General features: G+C 44.5%; 1 protein-coding gene across 1 annotated transcript in view; it reads left to right on the top strand.

The window, feature by feature from the left end:
• AXDND1 (axonemal dynein light chain domain containing 1) overlaps positions 1–24,438 on the top strand; it is a 42,863-nt gene that overhangs the window by 12,038 nt on the left and 6,387 nt on the right. The window contains exons 8-21 of the mRNA XM_054980335.1: positions 730–851; positions 2,924–3,064; positions 3,158–3,262; positions 4,894–5,014; positions 7,498–7,599; positions 9,016–9,182; positions 11,197–11,275; positions 11,984–12,218; positions 14,140–14,353; positions 15,694–15,787; positions 17,478–17,686; positions 19,408–19,504; positions 21,568–21,678; positions 23,441–23,614. Of these exons, the coding sequence (XP_054836310.1) occupies positions 730–851; positions 2,924–3,064; positions 3,158–3,262; positions 4,894–5,014; positions 7,498–7,599; positions 9,016–9,182; positions 11,197–11,275; positions 11,984–12,218; positions 14,140–14,353; positions 15,694–15,787; positions 17,478–17,686; positions 19,408–19,504; positions 21,568–21,678; positions 23,441–23,614 (1,971 nt within the window). The remainder of the gene's footprint in view (positions 1–729; positions 852–2,923; positions 3,065–3,157; positions 3,263–4,893; positions 5,015–7,497; positions 7,600–9,015; positions 9,183–11,196; positions 11,276–11,983; positions 12,219–14,139; positions 14,354–15,693; positions 15,788–17,477; positions 17,687–19,407; positions 19,505–21,567; positions 21,679–23,440; positions 23,615–24,438) is intronic.

Here is a 24,438-nt window from a genome sequence, read left to right as displayed (position 1 = left end):
CCTCCCCATGCCCACTATTAGGCTCCCCTTCTTGCACTCCCACCCATGTTCTCCACCTGCCTGTGCGTCATTCCTTTGCTCGCTCATAAGCTCCTCCTAACTACCTGCAGTCATAGCTGTCCACACTGCCTGCCTGCCCTTTCCCCCGATGGTGCTTGGTGGTGAATGCAGCTAGGAGTGCCACTGCCATGGCAACCAGGAACACTGATGCTTTGTGCAACACCCACATGCACTTCTCCAGTAGCACTAGGCAGCATATGCAGCTGGGAACAAAGGTAACAAAGTACTCACAAGCAGGCAGTGGAAGGAGTGTGAGTGCAGGTATCAGAGAAGATGCATGAGCAGGGAGTCAACACTAGTGGACCCCACCAGAGGCCACGAGCCCTGGCAGCTGCCCCACCTTGCCATGTGCTGATGCCAGCCCTGGGACCTTGCCCCAAGAGTCTTTTAATTTACCTTTTGATAGAAGAAGATAACAGCACTTTAAACTCTCAAAAGTACTATACTTCTCAAAAGTGCTTACATCTGTTAAACATTTGTTAATTCCAGCAGTAACCCAACAAAACCCAAAGATTACCACAATGTGTCATTCCGATTGAGAACCCTCTTGTAGGAGTAATGAGTATCACTTGAATTGCTCTTCCCCTCATACTCCAAGCTATCCAAAGGTTAATTCTTTCCTCCCCATCTTTCTGAAGATCCTAACTTTTTTCATACATCTTTCCCAAGATGCACAATGTCCTAGAACTGATGAAGGTGGAGCAGAACATCTATAACATCGTGTTTCATGAACTCATCCGACAAGTCAGCGTGGACTGTGTGGAACGAGGAGAACTCCTTTCCAAGCTCAGGTCAGGAATCTAAGGCTGCAGTCCTCTGAACACTTCCTGGTATAAGCTCCCATTGAATAAAATGGGGCTCATTCCTTAAACAGCCCAGTATCTTAACATTCTTTCCTATCTTGTCTCTATTACTCATGTGTCAATATCTGGCACAGTTGTCATGTCTCAGTGCTGGACTTGAAATTTCAGGGTTTTGAGTCTCCTTGGGGCACAGCTCTCTGGAGCAAGGTGAGAGCTGGAACCAAGATGATAAAATGATTTTCCAGAGGACCCGTTCCTAGTCTTTCATGCTAAAGTTTAAACCATCTTTTTTTTCAGTCTCAGCATCTTTCTCTCTTTTTCTGCAGGAGAGAAGCAAACATCAGTTAATAAGTCATAGGCTTGGGTTCTAAGCCTTGCTTCCAGAAGACCACTGCTGCCACAGATTAAGAAGAGGAAAAACTGGAAGCAAGGCTTAGAACTTAGGCTTAGACTTATTAACTGATGCTGATCCAAACGAATGGCAACTCTTAGTGCTAGAGGAACATGTTCTGCCGTATAGGACTGCCACAGAAAAGAGCATACTGTGAGTGGAAGCAAGGCAGAGAATCTAAGTGATAATAGATCATGGATCTACTCTACTTTCTTTTCCTGACAGCATTCCCTTCTGACCCTGGGAAAGCTGATTGCGTCTCATAATACCCATATGGAAGGGGACAAAGTTTCTTCCTTCTCCCTCTTCCATCAGCAGAGCTCTTTTGATGTAAGAGGCAGGAAGGGCAATTTCATCCCCCTTTCCCCAATCCCCACAATTAATATTCCATGTGGATCCCACAGTCACTGGAGTCAATTTTCCTGGACTTAGAAGGGACTGTTAGGGGTAGCAGACACTGGATCCAACCCATGGGAAACATGACAGCAGTCCTATAGTTTTGGAGACTTTTGCCGTCTCTTCAGAAAGAATTGCCGTTTTGCTCTGCGCTTGCTCTGACAGACAGCATCCTTCATCTCCCAAGATCCATCCCTCTCACCCAAGTCTCAGATACTTACGGCCCAGGACACCTGGAAACAGGGATGGCTTAGTGATTCTGGTACCCTAGTGATTCTGGTGACAGAATTACTGTCACCCCCACTGCTGCCCCCCTCCCCCCGCAGGTCAAGCAAGAAGCAGCCTTCACCTTGTGTGAAGTGGGTGGGAACCAGTGCTAGAAGCCAGCAGCCTAAGCCCCAGAGATGAGTGGGCACAAGCAGCCACTGCCCTAAGCCTGCTGCCCAAGCCCGCTCTTCTTTTTTCCCTCCCTTCCTTCAAGGGTTGGGGAGGGTCAGGAGGACCCCCCGCGTGGGGCCTGGGGCAGCTGCTTCCATTGCCCGGTGGCTAAGACTGCCACTGCCTGGAAATCTAAGTACCTTGGCAGAATCCTTTTGAGCAGGGGTCAAGTTACGTAGTGCCTTGTATTCTGCTGGCACTCGGTGAGCATTTGTGTTGTAACTGCAGGGCTATCACTCTGCTGATCGTTCTGGGCACACTACTGGTAATTTAAATTTGACCTCAGTTCAGGAACATGCTAATTTATCCCTTGTCCTGAGATAAGAGAGGAGAGGCAGTCCTCTTGAGCTGCGAGGACTTTTAAAGGAGCGAGATAAGCCTGTTCAGAGAGATGCTTCCAATAACTGCCCTGCAACAGCAGCTTCAGTTTTGCTGAGGTCGTTCTCTGCCGTTTACGCAGCAGACACATGACCCAAACTTGCAATTTGTAGAAGCGGCTTGTGAGAAAAGGACTGGAGAGTTGAGGGTACAACTATGCTTCTTATAAAATGAAAGATTTGAGGACTATCTGGATAAGTCTAGAAATTAGTCCTCAGACCTTTCATAGTATAAGAATGTATCGAATGAACTATGTTACAGATCTCTGGACTCAGATAAGCTGTTGTTAATGTTCCTTGAGATCTCCATCTAAACATCTGATTTCTTATATGCAGGCACTTTTTCTACACTGGTCGTTTCCCAGTCATCTTTGGAAATGATTCTCCCATTCAGTGTCTTGGAGAAACAAGACTCTTATTTCCCCTCTCTCATTTTTTTACATGCTTTTTTCTTATAGACAAAGATATGTTTTGCTGCTGGACCGGATTCCCAGACAGATGAGGAATCTCTACAAAGAAATGATGGCGCAGAGGGTAATGGACAAACACATCACAGAGGAATTATTCAAGTTCAAGGAAGCAGTTGGAAAGCTGACAAGGTCAAGATTTTGATTGGTGTACTCTATCCTGCTTTGTGATCAGAAGTTGCAGTTGTACCAGGCAGCTGAAGTTTTTGCTCTGTTCAACCGCAGGGAACTGCAGACAGTCCGAGAACATGACCGCAGAGCAATCGTGGACGTAGAAATGGCCCATGAGAAACTTGCCAGGGCAATATGGGATTCTGAGTTGAATGCAAAGTGAGTTCCAGATTAAACAGTATGGGGTGGGATCCTCTGATTCCATTCCACTAATGGCAGAGCCTTCCATGGGCACAAGCATCTATGCTCCTGTGAAAGAGGTGTGTTGCACTAGTGAAAGGTTCCATCGTTAGCTGTCAAAGTATCTGACCCATACAATCTGAACCTGCGGTATAATATTCGTTTCTTTCCAACCCTCTTGCAAGTGTCTTGAAATGGTGTCACATTCCAAGTTTTGTTTAAGGGTTCCCCCAAATCCTGTTTAAGACTGGGATTTGGGAAACCCAGGGTAACAGACAATTTGTAGGTCTTTTAACCGGTGAGGGTTGGAGGGGACAGTAAGTAGCGGCATGTGGCTTGAAAGATGTGATTATTCTGCATCATCCCCTGATAATCTTAAAGAAGTAGCTGTGTTATTCTTGAACAAAGTCAAGAGCACACCTTTGATGGTTGCTATAAATCACCATGTTTCAGTAAAAGTAAGTTACAATTTGCATCACGAGGCTTATTTTTTTCATAATTTGAACATTTTTTTCACTACGAAAACACTGCAGAAATCATTATAATGTTGGAAGTGATAATGTGCAAGCACTTTGATTCATTCTTCATTTGTGGGCTTTGGTGCATTGCCATTTCCCTTTCTGAAAACTCCAGTTATTTGATATGCATCCAGAAGAGTTTATCACCAGCATCAGGTATTGGCGCTATTTACTTGTGCTGAGTTAGCAGCTTTCCATTGCTTTTTATCTAACCTGTTTTCTCTGGTGCAAGCATTCTGATCGACTGATTAGGGACTGATCACACGATACAATGTTCCCAGGGCAATCCCTCAGTCCATCCAGAAACTGTCAAGCAGAAACGCCCGGAGAATTCCCAGGTAAAAGATTCCCCAATGGGCGGTAGCCTGATTTGGATTAGGACTGCTGTGCAAGAGGATCTAAGCCGTCTCTGTGATGCATTACATGTAAGCCACCACACCAGTATCAGCCCAATATGGCAATGACAGCTTCCTGAGGTCATTTCAAGCCGGGGTGGAAAAACAGTACAGGAGGAGGCTTAAGCTTCCTTTCTTCACATGCTGCAGCCCTGATCTGAATCAGCCCCCCCCCCCCGCAACACCTGGGAATTAATGTTCACTGAGGAAAGTAGACATCTGCTTGACAGTCCCCAGGTTGGACTTTTAATTCAAATTCTCTAGGTCTTCACCTGAGAATTCAGTTTAGTAAACAGAATATTTGCGTTCAGCCTTTTCAAACTATGCTTTAAAAAAAAAAAGCTGTTTACCAATTTTTCTTCAGAAATGCACCCTACTTCTTAAATAAGCTCATTCCTGGCAAATTGTCCTGATAGTCTAGCGCATTTTACCCAATCTTTTCCCACGGAGCTCAGGATGGAATCCAGTTCTCTTTTCAGCATTTTATTCTCACAACAACCTTGCGAGGCAGGTGTGTGTGTTTCTGGCCCAAGGTCACTCAGTGAGCTTCGTTGTAGAATGTGAATTTAATTGAAACTCAGATCTTGGGTGAGAGGAGTCATCTGTATTGGATGCCATGTAGGCGGATTTCAGATCCCTGGTGAAGGGAACGGCAGAGTGCTCTTTGAATTAACATCTCATGTCTTACTCTCTCAAGCCTTTTGGATGAATACCGTGAACTGTATGAATTGCAGAGAGCAAGACTCGAGGCCCAGATTCACCAGTTAACCGAAGAGAAGGAACTGTGGAGTGGTGCTACTTATGATCTGGCCCTCAAGGTAGCTGAAGAAAGAAACTCAGTCTTCTCTCTTCTGATGACAGAGCCCTCTCCCTTGAATGGTTTGGTGTTTCCACTGGAGACCGCTTGAGAGCACCGTTTTTGTCGTTTTTAATATTTTCTCTTTTATGAAATGTGTCGTTTGGGGTTAATATTCTAGTCTTTGCACATTGTTATCTTATTTAACCTCACTGAATGAACATGTTATTTTTTATTCTGTACTAGCTGCATTTAGACATCACATCAAACTTTCATTCATTGGTGACCTGCACGAACTTGACTTGTTTTGCCTTATACCCTTTTCCCCAGGTGGTGGATCTCTTGCAGTGTATTATAATATTTTTATTTCTAGAAAGGTGCAGTTTTCATTTGGAGTGCAGTGTATACTATGGTCGTGAAGGTTTGATGGTCAACTATTGTTGGTGCTTGTGGCATTATTAGTGACTTATTTAAAAAAAATTTTTTTGAGTTAGTTTATATGTTACTTCCAGCTTTGCTTTTTTTTTTCTTTTTGGACACTATTGCTAACAATGGCTGAATCCACACGTACCGGCATAGCGCTGAACTGTTGGAATGCCAGTATCTTCCTGGCATGATTTCTGATGTCATCACGCCACGAGAGCAGCATCGTGGTGCGATGACATCAGAAATCGCGCCAGGAAGACGCTGGCATTGCGACAGTTTAGCGCTATGCCGGTATGTGTGGATCCAGCCAATGTTCCTCTTACACAGGCTTTACTATCTTCCCAGATTGTTATTGGATGAACACTCTTTGTGGTATTTATCCTTAAATAGTCAGTCAATTCTTTCCTACATTTTTATTTTTAGAAAGATGCAGTTTTCATTTGGAGTGCAGTGTATACTGTGATCTTGAAGGTTTGATGGTCAACTATTGGTTGGTGCTTGTGGCATTATTAGTGACTTATTTTAAAAAAAAAATCCATCATTTGAGTCCCCAAAGTGACTTAACGGGTTGGTGTAGTGGTTAAGAGCGTGGGACTCTAATTTGGAGAACTGGGTTTGATTCCCCACCCCTCCACTTGAAGCCAGCTAGGTGGCCTTGGGTCAGTCATAGCTTCTAGGAGCTCTCTCAGCCCCACCCACCTCACAGGGTGTTTTGTTGTGGGGATAACAATAACATACTTTGTAAACCACTCTGAGTGGGTGTTAAGTTGTCCTGAAGGGCGGTATTTAAATCAAATGTTGTTATTATTATTAATCTGAAACAATTTTACCATAAAAACAAGCACCAGCGAAAAAAATAACCATAGTCAGAATGGCTAGAATGATCAAATAGTCAAATATAATGGTCAACTGTAAATTCAATCATTTCTGTGCCTTTAAATGCACAGGCCAAGCCAGCAGTTTTTACAAAGCAGCAGTATGTTAACGGAACAGACTTCTGAGGCATATAGGGAGGAGCTCCCATTTAATTCATTTTCATTGAGTACATTTCAATCCTGCCCTTCCTCCAAAGAGCTTAGGGTGGTGTATATCATTCTTCCTTTATCCACTTTATCCTTGCAACATCCCTGTGAAGTAGGCTAGGCTGAGAGACACTGACTGGCCCACAATCACCCAGCAAGTTTTATGGCCGAGAGTATTCAACCTGGGTCTCCCAGATCCTAGTCTGATGTGCTAATCAGTACACCACACTGGCTAAGTGGGGCATCCCCTCAGAGAAGGTTTTCTCCCCGATAGCTTTCCACTCTTATCTCTGAAGATAGAGGCAGGGGGCAGGGCCCCCATTGAAAATCGTGAGCAAGTTCAATAATAATATTCTGTTCCTTTGTATTGTAATTTTTAAAGTTTTGGATAAAAGCCAATGTGCTACATAGACTTTTCTGGAATAAAGTAATAGTTCATATGGGAGCAGGTAATCTATCTGTCACCCAGTTCCCTGGCTGTTTAGGGCTTAATTGATAAAAAATAACACTTTGAATTGTGCTCAGAAACTGTTAGCCACTCCTCCCTCCAGTTCCTTTAATTCAGTATTTCCCAACCTGTGGCTTAGGACCCAAAAGTGGGTCACTAAGCCTCTGAAACTGGACTGCCAGCCATCTCTAATGACAGTTCCTGCCCTTTGCATCCTTCTCTTTCTCTCCTTTCTTTCCATCTTCTCACATTCTTGCCTTGCCCTCCCCCTTTGCAGCAATAATGAGGGGGGAAAGAGCTGTCTAGCAGCTAGTAATGTTACGATAGTAGCTGGAAGAAGGAGGAAAAGGCTAGAGAGTAGGTGGGAGCTGTTTGGTGCATGGAAAAATGAGGGAGAAGAAAAAGAGGTATGTGCGAGTGTAGGCTCTGTCTTGGCTCTGCTACTTCAGCAGTCCAACCTCTTCAGCCTCCTGCAGTGCCTCACTGCCCTCTACCTGCTGTAGGAATTGTATTACACTAAGCCACTTGCCGCCCACCCATCACTTTGTGTCACCATATCAAAAAGGTTGCGAACTACTGCTTTAATCGTTCTGTAATGTGCCTTTTCAGGTCATCGAAAAGAACAAGGTGATCTTGGCTCGCAGACTGTATGCCAGTGAAAAGGCGTGGACCAATGTCATGAAGCACTTCACAGTTCTTTTGGCATCAGAGGTAGATCTTTGGCTCAGGAGGCTGAATAGTGTGCTTTGGTGGTACTCAAGGAAACAGTGCTACTTCTGTACCTGACCCCAACTGAGCCAAGCTACCAAACTGGGTGGCATGTATCTCATGGTACATTGCGGTCAGTGGAGCAAATTTTCCTTGCCTTCCATTCTCTTTCTACCACCCCAAATACCCCCCTCCCCCAAGATAGGGTTGCCAGACTGCAGCCAGCGGCCTCTAGGAGAAATTGGAGGGCAGGGCCTGACATACCAGTGTCATGCTGGTGCACTGACATCACTTCTGGTAAAAAACAGGAAATGACACCTTTTGACACTTTGACATTTTTCCTACAGCTGCCTCAGATGCTAGTGGGCAATGAGTCAGGATGCTGGGAGGCCTGCCCTACCCCAAAACACTTCTCCTGGGAAAGTGGGGACCCCCAAGAAGAGTGTGAAGGAGGAGCTGGAAGTCTGCAGCAGGAGAGGGAAATTGGTGGAAATTACACACTTCTGCTTGTGGAAATCCTCCACAAGATCCGCCCATTTTTTGGTAGTAGTCTTTAAACAGATTACAAGTACAGTCCAAGCCAATGCAGATACAATCCTCCCAGCATCCCCAAAGCATCATCAAAAAACATGTATGTATGTAGCCCATCCTCCAAATAGGATTCTGGAAATGAAAATAATCAGTAAAGTTAATGTATTTCCACAGCTTATGTATGTTGCATAGCCTCAGACTAGTAGAGTATTTCCCAGACTTTTGATACTGCAGATACAGGTTTAATTTTTTTTTTCTGTATCAATATAGGAGGTGGATTTCACACTGCAGTCCAAAAATACGTATGCATTTTCTCAATGAGCTCCCTGTAAGCAGGCATTCTCCTTGCATGTCTGGGTTATCCTGATTCATATCGCTTCCCAGCATCCTGCTCTCTCCCTTGCCATGTCAGTCAGGGCTCAAGGATGGTATCATGGTGATTCATCTTGTTAGCTTAAGGCTCTAGCAGGCGTGTCTGGGATATGGTTTCTCCTTTGGGATGATTCCACTGCCCAGATACTGGAGATGGTGGGGAAATCAGAGCTGTACATTTTTATAACTGAGCTAATGAAGCTCAGCATTGGTGATTGAATGAAACCCAGAAATGGGCAAAATGGCTAAATGGCAGGACTCAGTGGCTGGCCCCATGTCCCGCACTTAGTGCTCTTAAGGTGTCCCAGCCTCAGTGCACCCAAAGCATTACTGCAATGGTTAGTTCTTGTTGTGCGTCCTGTGGGGATGAGCCCAAAATATTATTGACTCAGCACTATGCATTTAGGTGTCAGTTGGACTGAAGGTTTTAAAGAAATTATTAGATTATATTAATTAAAAGTATAATTTCTTATGGATTTCCCCCCTGCCCATTTTTTTCTCTGACCATGTGCTCAGGATGCTATGGATCTTTCAAGCCTGCAGCAGCTGACCCAGGAGTACCGAGAACTCGTGTGCCATATTGGCCTGGAGGTGAAGCAAGCCGAAGACGCTATCAGGGAGCCATTATATATCATTCAGGATGGCTTGGATGGATGGCTCACTTACTTCCGGGAACATGTCCTGTGAGTCTTGAGTAACGTTGCATTTCTTGGGTGGTTATGAACCATCTAGCTAGGGTTGCCAACTGCCTGGAGTAAAAATGTCTTGTCCCTTTAATAGAGGTTGAACTGGAGGTTATTTTCAAGGATATATTATTTACTTTCATTCCATGAAATGTTTTGGCTATCTATTTCCACGCATTAAGCCTTTGTTATAGGAACAGGACATTTCCCCCTAGGCTTGTTGGCATCCATGTGTACACTGCATTCACCTTGACATTAGAAAAGCCAAGAGATCAAACGCTTTGAGGGTTTTATCATATATAGGTCTTTCAGCAGAGTAATAATCATTAGGCCGTAAGTGTAACTTTAAGAACTAAATAAAGAGTATTCTCTCAAATTTTAAACTGCAAAACTGCCTCCTGTCTCCATCTCTGCCCCCTTCCAACTAGCTCTGAAGGCCAAACTAGATGATGATATTTAGAGAAGGTTTTGTCCAATTCAAAAAATGCTGCATGAGAGCAGGCAATAAAATCCCGCCCTGCACCTTTTCAAAGACTGAAACAGCTGTAGGGGGGCAGCTTTTTTGCCACTAGAAAAGGTGTAGGGGTGAACAAAATCTTTTCTAAAGAGGCGACAGTGGCCCTGGGTCCAACCCATGGCTTCTGTAACATCTAGTTTGGTTCTGAGAGTTTCACCTTCCACACAAAGAACATGAAAGTTATTTTGTCAACCCACTGAGCCGCTTGTGGCAACCTTATTAATCTTATTAATAGCCCTGTGCACAGCAATCAAGGTAGCTCAGCCTCAGAACAATGTGCTATTAAAAGATGCTTCAATTTCTTCCATGGTTTCTCATCAAATACGCCGGTGATATCCAGCTGTGTATATTTCCTTATCCAGACTGCCTGCTACTGCTGTAGAAGTCCTGAGCCAGTGCTTGGCTGCTGTGGTTAAATGGCTAATGCTGAACATGTTGAAACTGCATCCTGACAAGACAGGCGTGATGCTGGTTGGAAAGACTGAGGTTTTGGACAGCATCATGCTTCCCATATTCAACGGCATACAGCTGACCCTTGCTGTGTCATTGAAGAGTCTGGGGGTTATTCTGGACCCAGCATTATTGCGGGAGAAGCAAGTTAACTCCGCTGGATAAAACACATTCTTCTGTTTTCATTTAGCCCAGAGAATAGCTCCCTACCTTGATCCAGTCAATCTGACCACACTGATCCATGCCACGGTAACCTGGTGGCTGGAGCATTGTGCACTTGACATGAGCTACCCTTGAGGAAGACTCCGAAACTGCAGCTGGCACAGAACACAGCAGTTTGATTACTCCTGGGGAGATGAGCAGAATGTGCATTTTACACCTATCCTACAGGTGCTCCGTTGACTACCAATTAGGGTCAAACTCTACAATACTTTTAAAAATGAATATGAGACCCAAGTCACTCTCTCTTCAGCCACACAGCAGCTGTGACGAATATTATTTTCAAAGCTTGCAGGGGTCCAATTTGGCTTGGGACCACCGTGTGGGAGGCAGAGGGGTTCCTACCTTTCCCCACCTTGATGTTTTCCCAAGCTGAAATGTCCCCAGGGGGAGTTTGCACCATTTTGGAACTGCACTTGCATGGAATACTCCAGGCGCAGCTCCAAAGTTATCCACTAACTCCCCCCCCCCCCGCCCGAGGCCATTTCAGCTCTGGGAAAACAGCACAGTGGGGAGGTAGGAACCCCTTCTTCCTCCCAGTCCTGAAGCCAAATTGCACCCGTGCAGGCTTTAGAAATGATGATCCCAGCTGCTGCTTTGTGGCTGTGGGGCAAGTGAGTCAGGTCCAGTCAATGTGTTGTGTACTTTGATCCTTACCTGATTGAATTCAAGGTGCTGGTTATCACCAGTGAGGCCTTTCATGGTCTGGGAACCATATAGCGACAGGATCACCTCTCTCAATATGCAGAGTATAAATGAAGTTACAGAAAAAAACCTCCGAGAAATTCTTTGGAATATCATTCTTGCCTTCTGTCTTTGACCCTGCAGTGGAAAAGGATCTTACAGTGCTGCAAAAGGAGCCACTTTGTTAGATGAAATCATGGTGGACCTCAAAAACTGGGAGAAGGTAAGGGTTTTTAGGTAAGGGTTTTTCAATACTAGTGACAAAAGACACTGTTGTTGTTGTTGTTGTTGTTGTTATTAATTACTTTTGCCCTCTTTGTGGCGCTCTCCGTATTCCTCTTCTTATGCAGGTAATGTATTTTGCAAGCGTGCCTGTAGGCAATCCTCCTAGTGAGTGGGCTTTCTCTCGCTCAGATTGCAGTATACAGCAATAATTTATTCATTTATTATTTAGATATTTGTACCCCACTTTTCTCCCCAGTGGGAACCCAAAGCAGCTTAAAACATCATTCTCCCCTCCATTTTTATCCTCACAACAATTCTGTGAGGTAAATTAAGCTGAGTGTGCGTGACTGGCCCAAGGGCAGCCAGTGAGCTCCCATGGCAGAGTGGGAATTCGAACCTGGATCTCCCAGGTCTTGGAGGACCCAGTACACTCACAACTACACTATGCTGTGTCTTAGCTAGGGGAAACTATTTCAGCAGGCAAATGGTTAAGCACTCTGCCTCCCCCTTACTGCTCCAGTGAACTTGGGAGCCTCTCACAACTGCAGTAAAATAAAACTGAAGAAAAGCTCAGTAGGTTCTTTGCTTATCTCCTTTATTGCATCTGCTTTCGGTCCTAAGACAAGCATGCTGTGAGCACCCCAGAAGTCTGCAGTGTCCAGCAAAGATTTCAGGAGCCAAAATGCTTGTTGCATTTTTCTTTCAGATTTTGAATAGGCAGTTGGATATGTATGGGGGAGACGTACACCTTGCAAGGAAAGAGCCCGTGGTATCAGCTGCAAAGCTTCAGAAACAGTGGATGGAGCTGGGAACGGCTATTCTCAGCCGCCACAAGACTCTCAATGGCAAGATGCCTCCTGAATGGAAGCTGCTGGAGAATATTAACAAAACCTGCAACAATCTCTGTCAGCAGTACTCCATTAGAATCGGTGGGGAAAATGGTGAGAAGTGACCCGGTTTGTGATGGTTCTGTTAGAGGGCCAGACTACCAATGGGGAGACCCCAGGCCAATACCCAGGCAGTTGTCAAACTCACTGGGAGTCTAACTATGTGACACAAGTGGGGTCAGGGGTCTCCCAACCCAGCTCACATTTACATCATGAACTCACCTTAAAAGCTGCTCTCTCACTCAGTGCAGCTTGGAGCACTGTGAGCAGAGGGGAAGGAAGGGCTTGTGGCTTCCCTCCCACATTGTTTTCCCAAGAAGCCATTTGTCCCTCGAGTGTCACATGTCCTCTCTGAGAGCGGGACCACAAGTGACGCCTGACACAGGTTGGACACTAGTCAGCTTCCCTCAAGTTTTGATGGGGAATGTAGGCACCCTGGTCTTGCAGCTTGGCTCTCCGACTGCTGTCCAATGGACTTTTCAACTGTCACTTGTCCAACATTCTGCCAAGCTGCCTAGATTTCCCATCAAAACTTGAGGGAAGCTGGCAAGTGTCCAACCTGTGTCAGGCGTCACTTGTGGTCCCGCTCTCACATAATCCCAGGACATGAGGAGCCAGAGGAATGGGCAAACTAAGCCCCCCTGCAGCTGTTTCCATGAGGAAAAATGTTGCAGGAATGAAAGCAGAAGCCCCTGCTCACCCCCTCTCAGTGCTCTGAGCCACACCAAGGAAGAGAGCAGTTTTAAAGTGGGGGCATCAATGAAGCATGGCTGTGAGTCAGGGTTCCTTGACCTGACTCACAGTCACATGTCCATTGTATCACATGTCACGTATAGCAGGGTCCTATGTAGGGGTGTACGCTTCGGGTTCCCAGTTCGGAAAAAAAAATCCGAACTGGGCCTGATTTGTAAAGATTTGGTATTTCCGAATTGGGGCCAATATGAAGTTTTGGGTTATTCTGAATCATTTTCCCGGTGCACACCCCTAGTCCTATGCAGACCTTGAGCCATTACTCTCTTTCAGCCTCCTTCCTCACCGGGTGGTTGTTGTGAGGCTAAAATGGTTGGAACGAGGGCACTCCACATGCTTGGATGCTGGGGGGACAATATGCTTGTCCTTGTAATATAATCGGGGTAAGGTATTCTCTTGTGTTTTGCAGTGCTAGAGCTGTGCCTCTCATTGTCTGCAGGTAACCTGTGAGTTTCCTTTAGTCCAGGTCACTTCCTATTCCTCTCTCTTTCTCTGTTGGTTTGACTTTCAAAGGAGCGCCATATACACAAAAGGGAAACAGGCAATCCCAGACATACCTGCCCAGTTCCCACACTGACTCTTCATGCACGTGGCCAGCTCTTCAGCATCACTTGTAGGATCTAGTATTTAGGACCAAGCTAGATATGATGGTGTCTTCGTGTCCTACAGTGTGGTGGCCTGAGGGGGAAAAGAGTGCCACGCTGTGGGATCAGGATTGGGTCCTTGTAGCATTTTAAAATCACTTTAAAATGGCGATGGCATCTCCAGCTGTTATATCTAGTTTGGTCCTTAGATAGGATAAGTGCTTTTTTGTATTATAAAAGAAGGGGTACCAGTATTCATTTGCACCGGTTTCCACCATTCCTCCCTCAGGACTTGGGAGAGCCCTGAAAAAAGGTGCTGGTACTCTGCACTGATGAGTACCATCCCCCCAAAAGCCATGGACAGGATTGAGAATTGACACCATGCCTTTCTCAGAGAAAGTGGCAGGGGCAGCGGCCCATGCTGCCTGCTTTTCCAGAGGCTTCTGTGAATACTAGTTAAGGACAATAGGATGATGTGTCCTTACCCCCTCCTTTTGAAATAGTTGGCAGCAATGGCAGCTTGTCGTAATTGCAACTTCAGGTACATTTAAATCTGTGTTGTGCCTTTTGTGTTAATTCCCCTTGTCCTGCTAGATCCCAGAGTTTGTTTATTTTTGTGTTTATGTTTGTATGTTCTCCAGGGATCACCAGGATTTTAACAAGTTTGATCAACGGTTTGGAAGACTGGACATTCAGAATGCTAGCCAGCAAGCAAAAATCTGGGATGCATGAAAGTGACTGGGTGAAATTTTTCCAAACTGTTAGCGATTGGCTGCTTCAGATAACTGATCTGTTGAAGTTCATTGGTACTTGCGAAACTCCAGAGGACCGAAGGCTTAGAACAACTAATGCCCCGTAAGATGAGATCCATTCAACAATTTTTTTTCTCTTGAGCACTTTTATCTGTCTTGTGACAGAACCTTTTTCTTTTGTGTTATGCATTGAAAACTGATGTATCTGTGCTAGAAAAGTCATATGGCAGCAATAAGTGTAGGTAGTTGTGTTGGCACATAGCCGAATCCAAAAACAAATGGCATGTGCCATTTGAAAGCCAGCATGGTGTTGTGTCTTGGACTACAGTCTGGGAGACCCAAGTTGGAATTCTTACTCTGCCATCGAAGCTTGGGCCAGTTATACATACTCAGCCTAACCTACCTCACAAGGTTGTTGTGATAAAACAGAGGAGAATGGTGTAAACTGCTTTCTCCCCACTGGAGAGAAAGGTGAGGTATAAACTATGTAAATAAGATAAAAATAGATGTAATACCTCTTCTTAAGATCAGCCAAAATAGCACAACACAGTATGCAAGCTTTTGAGTTCTTCAGAACTCTTTATCTGACTGGATGTTAAAGAATAAAAAGAGGGAGCAAGTTCTTTCAGGTCGTGATCTTAAGACTTGCCAGTATTCTATGTAGAATGACAAGCACTGGATGTGGATGGTATCAGGGTATGCCCTTGGAATCCTGGGACCAAGAAACAAGGAAACCATCAATTTGAAAACACAGTCAATAGCCGATCTGTTGTCTCATTGACTGCAGGTCCATTTTCTACCTTCTAAGACCCAAGCAAGGGCTCCCTCTGACAAGGTGAACAGCAGCAGAGGCCTTAGCAGAGTTCTCCCCTGAATAGCCTCACATTTGGCAAATAAAGAGGGGAGGGAGAGAACATTTCCCCTCCTATTTTCCGGCTCAAAATCTTCCTTCCCAAGAACACCTGTTCCTCCTGCAAGGGAGAATATACAGGAACCCTGTCCGTACCTTTTCCCATATCAAGCAGAAAACAGCTGCCTGAGTCCATTTGGGAAAAACAAGTGATGGGAACTGAATTGAATTAATTTCCCCTTTGCTGTTGCTTTTCCACACTTCAGTGCTGTTTTTCATATTCTGAGACAGTTGTTCAGTAAAGATTTTAGCCAATTTTTTTGCACCTTTTCCTAGAATGACTGGCAGGAGCAAATCTTTTTTGCACAGTGTATCCCCACCCCTTGCCCTGGTGCCAGTCTCATGATTAGGTCCTGAATGACTCCCCCAGCTGCACTGGAGTTGCTGCTAGAACGGTGACTCTCATATAGCATGAGCTCCACAGTGTAAAACGCTCTTCTTAGCAGATAATTTGACAATTCTTCTGAGTATATTTTGGGAGGGCTGAGGATTATAAAACTATGAAGCTACACTATTAACATATTTTTTTTAAGGGTGGAACCAGAAGATATATTCAAGAAGATTCAGCAGTGGATCTTGACTGCCACTAATGGGTCTGAGAAAGGAAACGTCCAACTTGCCCAGGAAGTACGTATACCGGTTTTTGCTAAACTTCCAATAAAGCAGGTATTTTTCCTGAGTTAACTGGAGGCAATTACCACTCTTGCACACTCTAAAAACAAACCTCCTTATGTGTAAGGATAACAATTATATGTTTTCAGCAGAGCCTACTTCATTTGTTTTTATATGAATTCCTTCCAGAGCTTTTTTTTTCTGGGAAAAGAGGCGGTGGAACTCAGTGGGTTGCCCTCGGAGAAAATGGTCACGATTGGTGGCCCCGCCCCCTGCTCTCCAGACATTGGGCAATCTAAACTCCCCTCTGTCTGGAGATCAGGGGGCGGGGCCACCAACCATGTGACCATTTTCAAGAGGTGCCGGAACTCCGTTCCACTGTGTTCCAGCTGAAAAAAAGCCCTGAGTTCCTTCATGTGTGTTTTAATGGAACAAGGCAAGCCCAGGGCAATAGTTCATGCAGACACACATGAGGCAGCCACCCTTGAGGGGTGCATTAATTCTGCTGCATCTTTGGGCCAAACTAGATTTGGTCTGACCCATGCACAGGGCCACGTTTTAAAGCAATTTAAAAATTTTGCTAGGGCCCAATCCTGCAGTGCAGCAGGCTGAAGCATTCTTGTCACCTCCCACATGCATTTTCACTATGTTGCAACCCAACAAGGTTGTCGGAAGAGTCCAAAGAAGACGAGAGACAGAGAACAAGATGTAGGTAGGTACAATAAAGGTAAGTTATATATAAAGCAGTAAGTTAAACGTTTGTCTTGTTATAAATTAGTGGATCCTGGGTTTGGAAACGATTGAAGGCCATTCGTTGAAGGCCAGGATTTATTTGTTGTTCTCTTTAAACGATGCCCAAAATTATATGAAATTTGCAACTGTGAGTATATTGTTTTTGTAGGTGACCTCTACAAACTGAAAGTTTGCTAGTAAATCAGTGAGACTTGCTCCCAAGTAGGTGTGCCTTGGATGTTTTCCACATGGGGACATGCTTGTGTATTTTCCCTGTTGCAGCTGCTAATCCAGTCCAGGGGCAATGGGGTTTCCACACAGTAGGTTTCCTTGGTAGTTTTTTTTAAATTGGAGACTAAATAGTATTATATCAATATACCATTATGCTAAAATATGCATCAGGTTCCCAGCTTTCATTTTGAATTCCCAGCTTTCATTTTAAAAAAGACAAGTCTCTAGCCCATTTCATTGTGGAAATATGCTTTTCTCTGAAAGAAAAGGGCTAAACACTTACTTTTTCAAATGAAAGCTAGGAATTCAAAGAACTTGACGCGTATTTTGGTATAAACAGTATATCAACATAAGACAATTAAATTGTCAATATTAAAAAAAAAGAAAACGCCTCTGCGGTAGGGAGAGGAAATGGCTACTGTGTGGGTGGGCCCAGGAAAATCTAGACTTTTCTACCCTCATAGTGGTCATCTAGACTTTGCTATGATCTTTCCAAAAACTTTGGAGCAAAGCAAGTTTGAGAAAGATCAGAGACAAGCCAGGAACTCCTCCTCCACCCCCACTGATGTGCACAAATGCGCCACGGTGCTCTAGGGAAGCATCAGGGGCTGGGTGTGTGTGCGCGCGGAATGCTTCCGAACAGCATCGAACTTGGAGCAAATAACTCATGCAGAGACACCCTTCGCATTTGCCCTGCCAGTTTAGTTGAGCGGGGCTCTCCCTTGCTTGATTCTTCCTGCAGATGACAGAGTTCCACAACATTCTGAGTAATTGGATGGTGAACCTGCTGCTCATCATGGTGCCCGACCACTCTTCTCGTGAGACTCTTCCCTTGACCGATGCAGAAGTCGTGAGGCAGGCAGAGCACAAGCTGCTGGACGTTTTCAGGCTGGAAGGAGAAGCTGCCAACCTGGCCGTCAAGTTCAGCAAGTTCTCCAGTTACATCGTCAGGTACAGCTTAGCCCTCAGAATCTCATCTGCCTCTTGAGGTCTTGCCAGGCACAAAAGTTTTATGAGAGTGCAATTTATTGCTGATTTTTGCTTCTTCTTGCACCCCCCCTCCTGTTTTGACCCCATCATATTCCTGGGGACCCACTGACCCCTAGGGGAACAGTTTGGGGAGGTGTGGATGACTGCAGCAGGAGAGGAGAGGCACGCAAGTTACCATTTGTGCTGCATAGCTCTGCTCCCATTGCAGAGGATCCAAGCTAATGAAGATATTGCTGCAAACCTGCAGAGGTTGTTGACAGAGCATGGGAGGTGATTTGGTACAGGTACACCCCACGAGTGGCCAGATGACAATCTTATACACCAGAGACTTAAAAGTTTTATATTTTATACAGACATTGTTAGGATTCAGCCCTTGAGCTGGCCTTTTGGGGCACTGTTTCTTTCAAGCCCTTCTCCCTCAGCCTCAAATCCCCCCTCCTCATCTGCAAGACGGGGATAAAAATACCAACTTTACAGGATTATTGTAAAGATCAGAGGGAGTGTGTGTGTGTGTGTGTGTGTGTGTATATGAGGTGCGCCCCGAAAAGTGTTGTATAAAATCTGGATTATAGCCTGACTGGCTGCTGGGTAAACCTGGCCATCCAGAGTCCCAGATTCTCGTGATGGGGCTCCGGACATCAACTTCCAGCTGCATGGACCTCCAGGAACCCTGCATATCCATCTCCCTGCCTATCTGACCTGCTTCCCTGCCTGCTGAACCATCCTGGAGAGCTAGGATGGTGTCCATACATTTTGAACATACATCTAAAAGAGTGCCTAAAGCTAGCCTTTGAGCTCATCCCATATATTGATGGTTTACAGGCAGTGTAGCATTTTCTGACATTCTGATGCAGCTTCACTCATCCATGCAGGGCCTTCTGCAGCTACCGCTCCATGGATGTCCACATACATGCCTTCTCTGTAGTAGCCCTCACCCTGTGGAAAGGCCTGCCTATAGAGCTCAGGAAGGCTTCTCTGCTCCTGACATTTTTAAATTATGCAAACCAGAATTATTCACAAAGGCATTTTTGTAAAGGAAACAGGGCTGCATCACCACAAATTGGCCCAGAAAAATGTACAGTTGTATTGTCGAAGGCTTTCACGGCCGGAGAACGATGGTTGTTGGGGGTTTTCCGGGCTGTATTGCCGTGGTCTTGGCATTGTAGTTCCTGACGTTTCGCCAGCAGCTGTGGCTGGCATCTTCAGAGGTGTAGCACCAAAAGACAGAGATCTCTCAGTGAGAGATCTCTGTCTTTTGGTGCTACACCTCTGAAGATGCCAGCCACAGCTGCTGGCGAAACGTCAGGAACTACAATGCCAAGACCACGGCAATACAGCCCGGAAAACCCCCAACAACCATCAAAATGTACAGTGTTTCTACTGATGTAATACCATCTTCTGAATTGTTTAGCATGTCATGTTTAATACTTACTTTTTGTTCAGACAACAGCTCCATTTCAAATTTCTGCAATTCCTATTCCTATTACATTGCTTACTATTGATTGCCTAGATTACATTGTGTAATCTGTCTTGGGTCTCAGTGAGAAAGACAGACTGTAAATAACATAAATAAAAAGTAAATAAATTAGTTGAAGCAAAACCTCACTAGAAGACAACTGGTATTGACACTGACATTATCAAAGATGGACATTGTGTTTGGGTGACACAATCTGTTTTCTCAGCTGCTGCAAGGATATGGTTACATCGATAACACGTAGGAAACTGGCTAATTTTGATCCAGATGCAGAATATGAATTGAGACAATTGGAAAAAATCAAGGTAAGATCACATGACTCTCCCATCCTTTATTTTATTTTATTTTATTTTTAAAACAGCATAGTCCCAAATCTGGGGATTTGGTCCTACAGAAAAGCAAGATGTAGAACAGGTGAAATAATACTCTGGTTTGTGACACCGCTAGTGGCTTTGAAATTATTGCAAGCTTTTATGTCTTAAGGTGGTCTTCTTCAGGCATGGATAACAAAGCAGTAGAGTAAACTTACTGGAATAAGGGCTAATATGTGCAGAATAACCTGTTGACTGATCACCTGAAGAGAGTGAAAGGAGATTGTGCCAAAGGAGAAGTCCAAATTAGAGCTTGCTCCCATTACTACCTGGGATTTCATAGTTGCCCCTATGCCTTTATGTGCTCACTGGGTCTTAGTGAGTCTCCTTCTCTGGGTCCAGGAGTATATGCATGTTTCATCCTCTTGTAGCAACTGGGCTGGTTCTTGCAATTTGTGGGCAGGCTTTGGGCTGTTTCTGGCAGCGTGTCATTGATTGTTTAACTATGTGTTGCATGCAACTAGTGTATTTTGCAAGTCTTTACTGATTACAGAAATTGTGTGAGATTTGTTTACAGTTGCCCAGATGTGCAAACGTAGCCATACACAGGGGAGAAATCCCAGTTTTCAGCCAAGCATTTTCTACTTACATCATATGATATCTAACTTTACTACATACATTGGTTGTTGTGGATTTTCCGGGCTGTATCGCCGTGGTCTTGGCATTGTAGTTCCTGACGTTTCGCCAGCAGCTGCGACTGGCATCTTCAGAGGAGTAGCAGCAAAAGACAGAGATCTCTCAGTGACACTGTGACACTGAGAGATCTCTGTCTTTTGGTGCTACACCTCTGAAGATGCCAGTCGCAGCTGCTGGCGAAACGTCAGGAACTACAATGCCAAGACCACGGCAATACAGCCCGGAAAATCCACAACAACCATCGTTCTCTGGCTGTGAAAGCCTTCGACAATTTACTACATACAGTTGCTAACTGGTTGATAACTGTTCAAGTATCTCTACAGAATAGTATTACTAAGCATGGTATCTATTCAGAGAATTAAAACTGAGCAAAAACCACAATAAGGTCTAGGTGGATCTAAATACGGGGAGCAAATTGTATGAGCCCAACCCAGTTAGAAAAAGTAGAGGCTGAAATCTGTGACACAGTGACCACAAGGTGGGGCAAAAGTATCATCTGTCTGTGATTCTGGAGGTGAATTATTTTATGGAGAGGATTGTGAAGAAGAAATCAGGAATATGTGGAGGTGTGTACTTATAGTCCAGCTGATGTGGGGAGGGTGGAGTATAAATCCAATAAATTAAATTAAATTATAGGGCCATGAAATTGTTTCTGGTAGTAATTGGAAGTTGCAGTTAGGGTTTTGGTGCTGCCTGGGGCATGGGTTGAAAACATTTGCAATTACAGGAAGGCACTGGCAGGGCAAAGGCTATTACTTCCCAGGCCCTTTGTTTATATGTATTTATGAAATGTGTACTTGTAGATTGCATCACAGACTCCTGCTGCAAAGGTGCCTGGGAGATCGTGGTGTGCTCTAGCCAGGAAGAGGATGATGGGGCTAGAGAGCAGGTGCCCCAAGAGTCTCTGAGCTGGCAAGTGTGCAACTCTACCCACTGGTGATGCTGTTACTAGTGGACACCAAAAACAGACAGGGTGTGTGTACACACGAAAGCATGTGAGGAGGATTTGAGCTCTAATATTGAATCAGGCAAAGTGTTACAGATAGGGTTGCCTGGAGAAAAATGCCCTATTCCTTAACTTGTGGAAACAGGCAGCTGAAGCTTTTCATGGTAAATTTTACCTGGTAAATAACTTTGTGTCGAATCTCTATGAAACGGATGGGACATTTTTTTTCTCCAGGAAGTTGGCAACCGTACTTGTAGAGTTTCACAAATTTGGGGATTATTACTCTAAAGCATAAGTCACTCTGTCTGAGAACTCTGGAAGGACACCATAATTCAGGATGCAAAGGTACAGAACAATGAAACCTGTTCTTTTCCCCCCTCCCCTCCTAATTGTCGTCTCTCTTCTTTCTTTCCAGACAGAATGCATAGACTGGATCCAAACCTGCAGTCTTCTCCTCTCTGGAATGAAGACCACACCCACAACTTTAATCAGCACAGAGGAGCTGATCAGTCTGTTTGGGGCGGAGGTATTTGAAGAATGAACCTTTGCTGAAATGGTTTTTTACAACAGGGCATCCTATTTAAATTTTTAGAAGTAATGGGAATGTTATATTAAGATAATGATAAATATGTATAATTATTGTTTTAAAAAATCCTTCATCAGGGACAAGGATAATTGTTGACACCACTGTATTAAAACTTGTGAAACATCTTGCATGGTGCATTCTCTGTTTAGGGCTCTTCAGAGTAACAAAGCTTGCGTACATCGCAGCCTTTGCGAACTCTGTAAGTAATTGATGACCGAACCTCTGTCTCTCTCAGGAGACTAAATTCTTCCAGCAATAAGAGGATAGGAGCTCAGAAACTGTGCATGACTGCAAAGAATTCTCAGCCTATTTTGGCTTGTTCAGACATTACTTTGTGGACCCAGTCTGAGAGGGAAGGAATTTCGGGATAAAACATGCACACTCATACCAGTCTATGATTGCTGTTATATCCTGGAGAAAAGGGCATTTACCTGTAAAGATTAGATTACTATGGGAGGTGAGGTAGTAGTTCTGGCTTCTGTTGTCTGATCTTCCCCTGATAGTTAGCAGTCATCTTCTACTTTATGGATAGTTTTAAAGGAAAAAGCTCATTCTCTGGATCTGGCACACACCCCTTTCCCAAGGAAAGCTATTAGCAAGAAAGTAGCATCTCCCACCCAGATGGATGCCCTGTAGCCAGGGTTGCCCTGAACTTGCTCTCCATCCCTAGACTGATAGAGAACATGAAGATTCAGAGATAACCGAGAGCCAGATGAACATGCATTTGGGAGAATCGGATTTCCCCCTTCATTACCAAAATATCTGTCACGGTGACAAGTGTTTTGCATATGTATATACTTCAAGGATTCCTGTCATCTGACACACTTTGTAAGACCTCTGCTAACAGTGGGCTGGCCACATAGAAATATGAAGCTGCCTTATACTGAATCATTCCATTGGTCCGTCAAGGTCGGCACGGTCTAAGACTGGCAGCAGCTGTCCAAGGTCTCAGGTAGAGGTCGCTTTCATTCTCTACTACCTGATCCTTTTAACTGGAGATATTGGGGGCTGAACTTGGGATCTTCTGTATGCCAAGCAAATGCTGTACCACTGCAACCCCTTCCTAATCCAGTGACAGGCTCGGTGGCTTGGTTCTCCCCTTGCCACAAAATTATTCCCAGTTGATAACACTGTTTTATAGGGCAGTCACCAATTTAAAGAGATCTTATGTTATACATTGTATTATTTTCAATGAGCAGATTTAAATCTGTATAAAGCTTGCATATGTACAAAACAATAGTATGGAAGAAAAAATAGCATTCTTTCTTTTAAGATGGATAGATGAGAATGGCATATGTTTGCATCTGTACAAACAGTCCAGAGGAGGGAAATACATTTTTTCAGAATGGTGTATGTTATAGAAGGCAGTGGCACCATCTTTTAAAGAGACATCATCTTGTAAAGACGATCCCTAAGGCAGCTGACCATAGCCTTATGACCATTCAGGCGTCCAGTCAGGCTCACCAATCAAAAACACCATTAAGCCACTAGGAGAGAGCACATGAAAATCGAGTGAACGATATCAGCGACTGTCCAGTCTCTGTTTCTGTCTCCTACCCTGCTTCATTTTGTAGAATGAATGTTTTATCATCAACCCCCTAAAAAAACCCAGACAGTTCTGAAGCCGCCTCTTTCTTCTGGATCGGAGCAAAATCTCAGAACAAGAATTCTACCTTAATAGCCTTTCTCTGCTACTTCTCAGGCACTTCAGCCCAAGCTCCAACTGCCACTTCACCCAGAGCAGGACATAGATGCCTCTCCTGAAGAAAGACAAGAAATTCCAGAGGAGCGTAAGAAAGACAAAATTCAAGAATCTGGCAGCAAGGAGGTTCAAGAATCTGGCAGCAAGGAGGTTCAAGAATCTGGTAGTAAGGAGGTTCAGGAATCTGGTAGTAAGGAGGTTCAAGAATCTGGCAGTAAGAAGGATCTGGAAATGGTGGCTGAGAAGCATGTGTTAGAAACAGAGGTGAGCTTCTGCAATAGGGAATGGGTGGAGCTGTTTCTCTTTCTTTTGACTAACCAACTTTATTATAGCATAAGCTTTCTTGTGAGCACCTTTCCTGCTCTCTTGGACAGGCCGCTGTGTACACAACTGTATACTTCTTGCGCAAGTGCCACAAGATCTGGCATCTTGAGAATTTAACATTGCTGTTTTTTCAATGAGGAAAATTATATCGTAGTCTTCATGTCAGGAGAAAAGTTTGGAGATGCACGGATAGCATCAGAGTTCATGGATATGGGCAGGGTCAGCAACATGATTATTTCCCATCAGCAACTGATGAACTTGGTGTGGAAAGAACAGTGTTACAGTGTTGGTATCCCTGCCCGCATAAACAGTTTTTCACGGATGTTTCCAGGAGCAATTCCATGGCTAGTAACATCAGGGGCCTTTAAAGGCCTTGCTCCTGAAAACCTTTTCCTGGATTCCTCTTTTTTATAAGCCTTTGTGAGGTCCAAATTAGTGGATCTGTCATTGGAGTCCCTCCTTGCAGGATTGGGGCTGTGAAAGCTGGTGGGGGGGAAGATAAACCTTCCCCTTGTACTGCCATTTAACATGTGGGGGAAATGTATGTTTTCCTACATGAGGCAAATAGCAGCTGTAGAGAACAGGGTTCGTTGAGAAAATGGTATGAGGGGTGACCCCTCCAGAGCAAACTCTGACTCAGTATGGAACCAAATGTAGTTTTTTCAAAAAGAAAA

This window comes from Eublepharis macularius, chromosome 5 (genome assembly GCF_028583425.1).
Source record: "Eublepharis macularius isolate TG4126 chromosome 5, MPM_Emac_v1.0, whole genome shotgun sequence".
Taxonomy (NCBI): Eukaryota; Metazoa; Chordata; class Lepidosauria; order Squamata; family Eublepharidae; genus Eublepharis; species Eublepharis macularius.
This window is presented reverse-complemented; position numbering and strand designations above follow the sequence as displayed.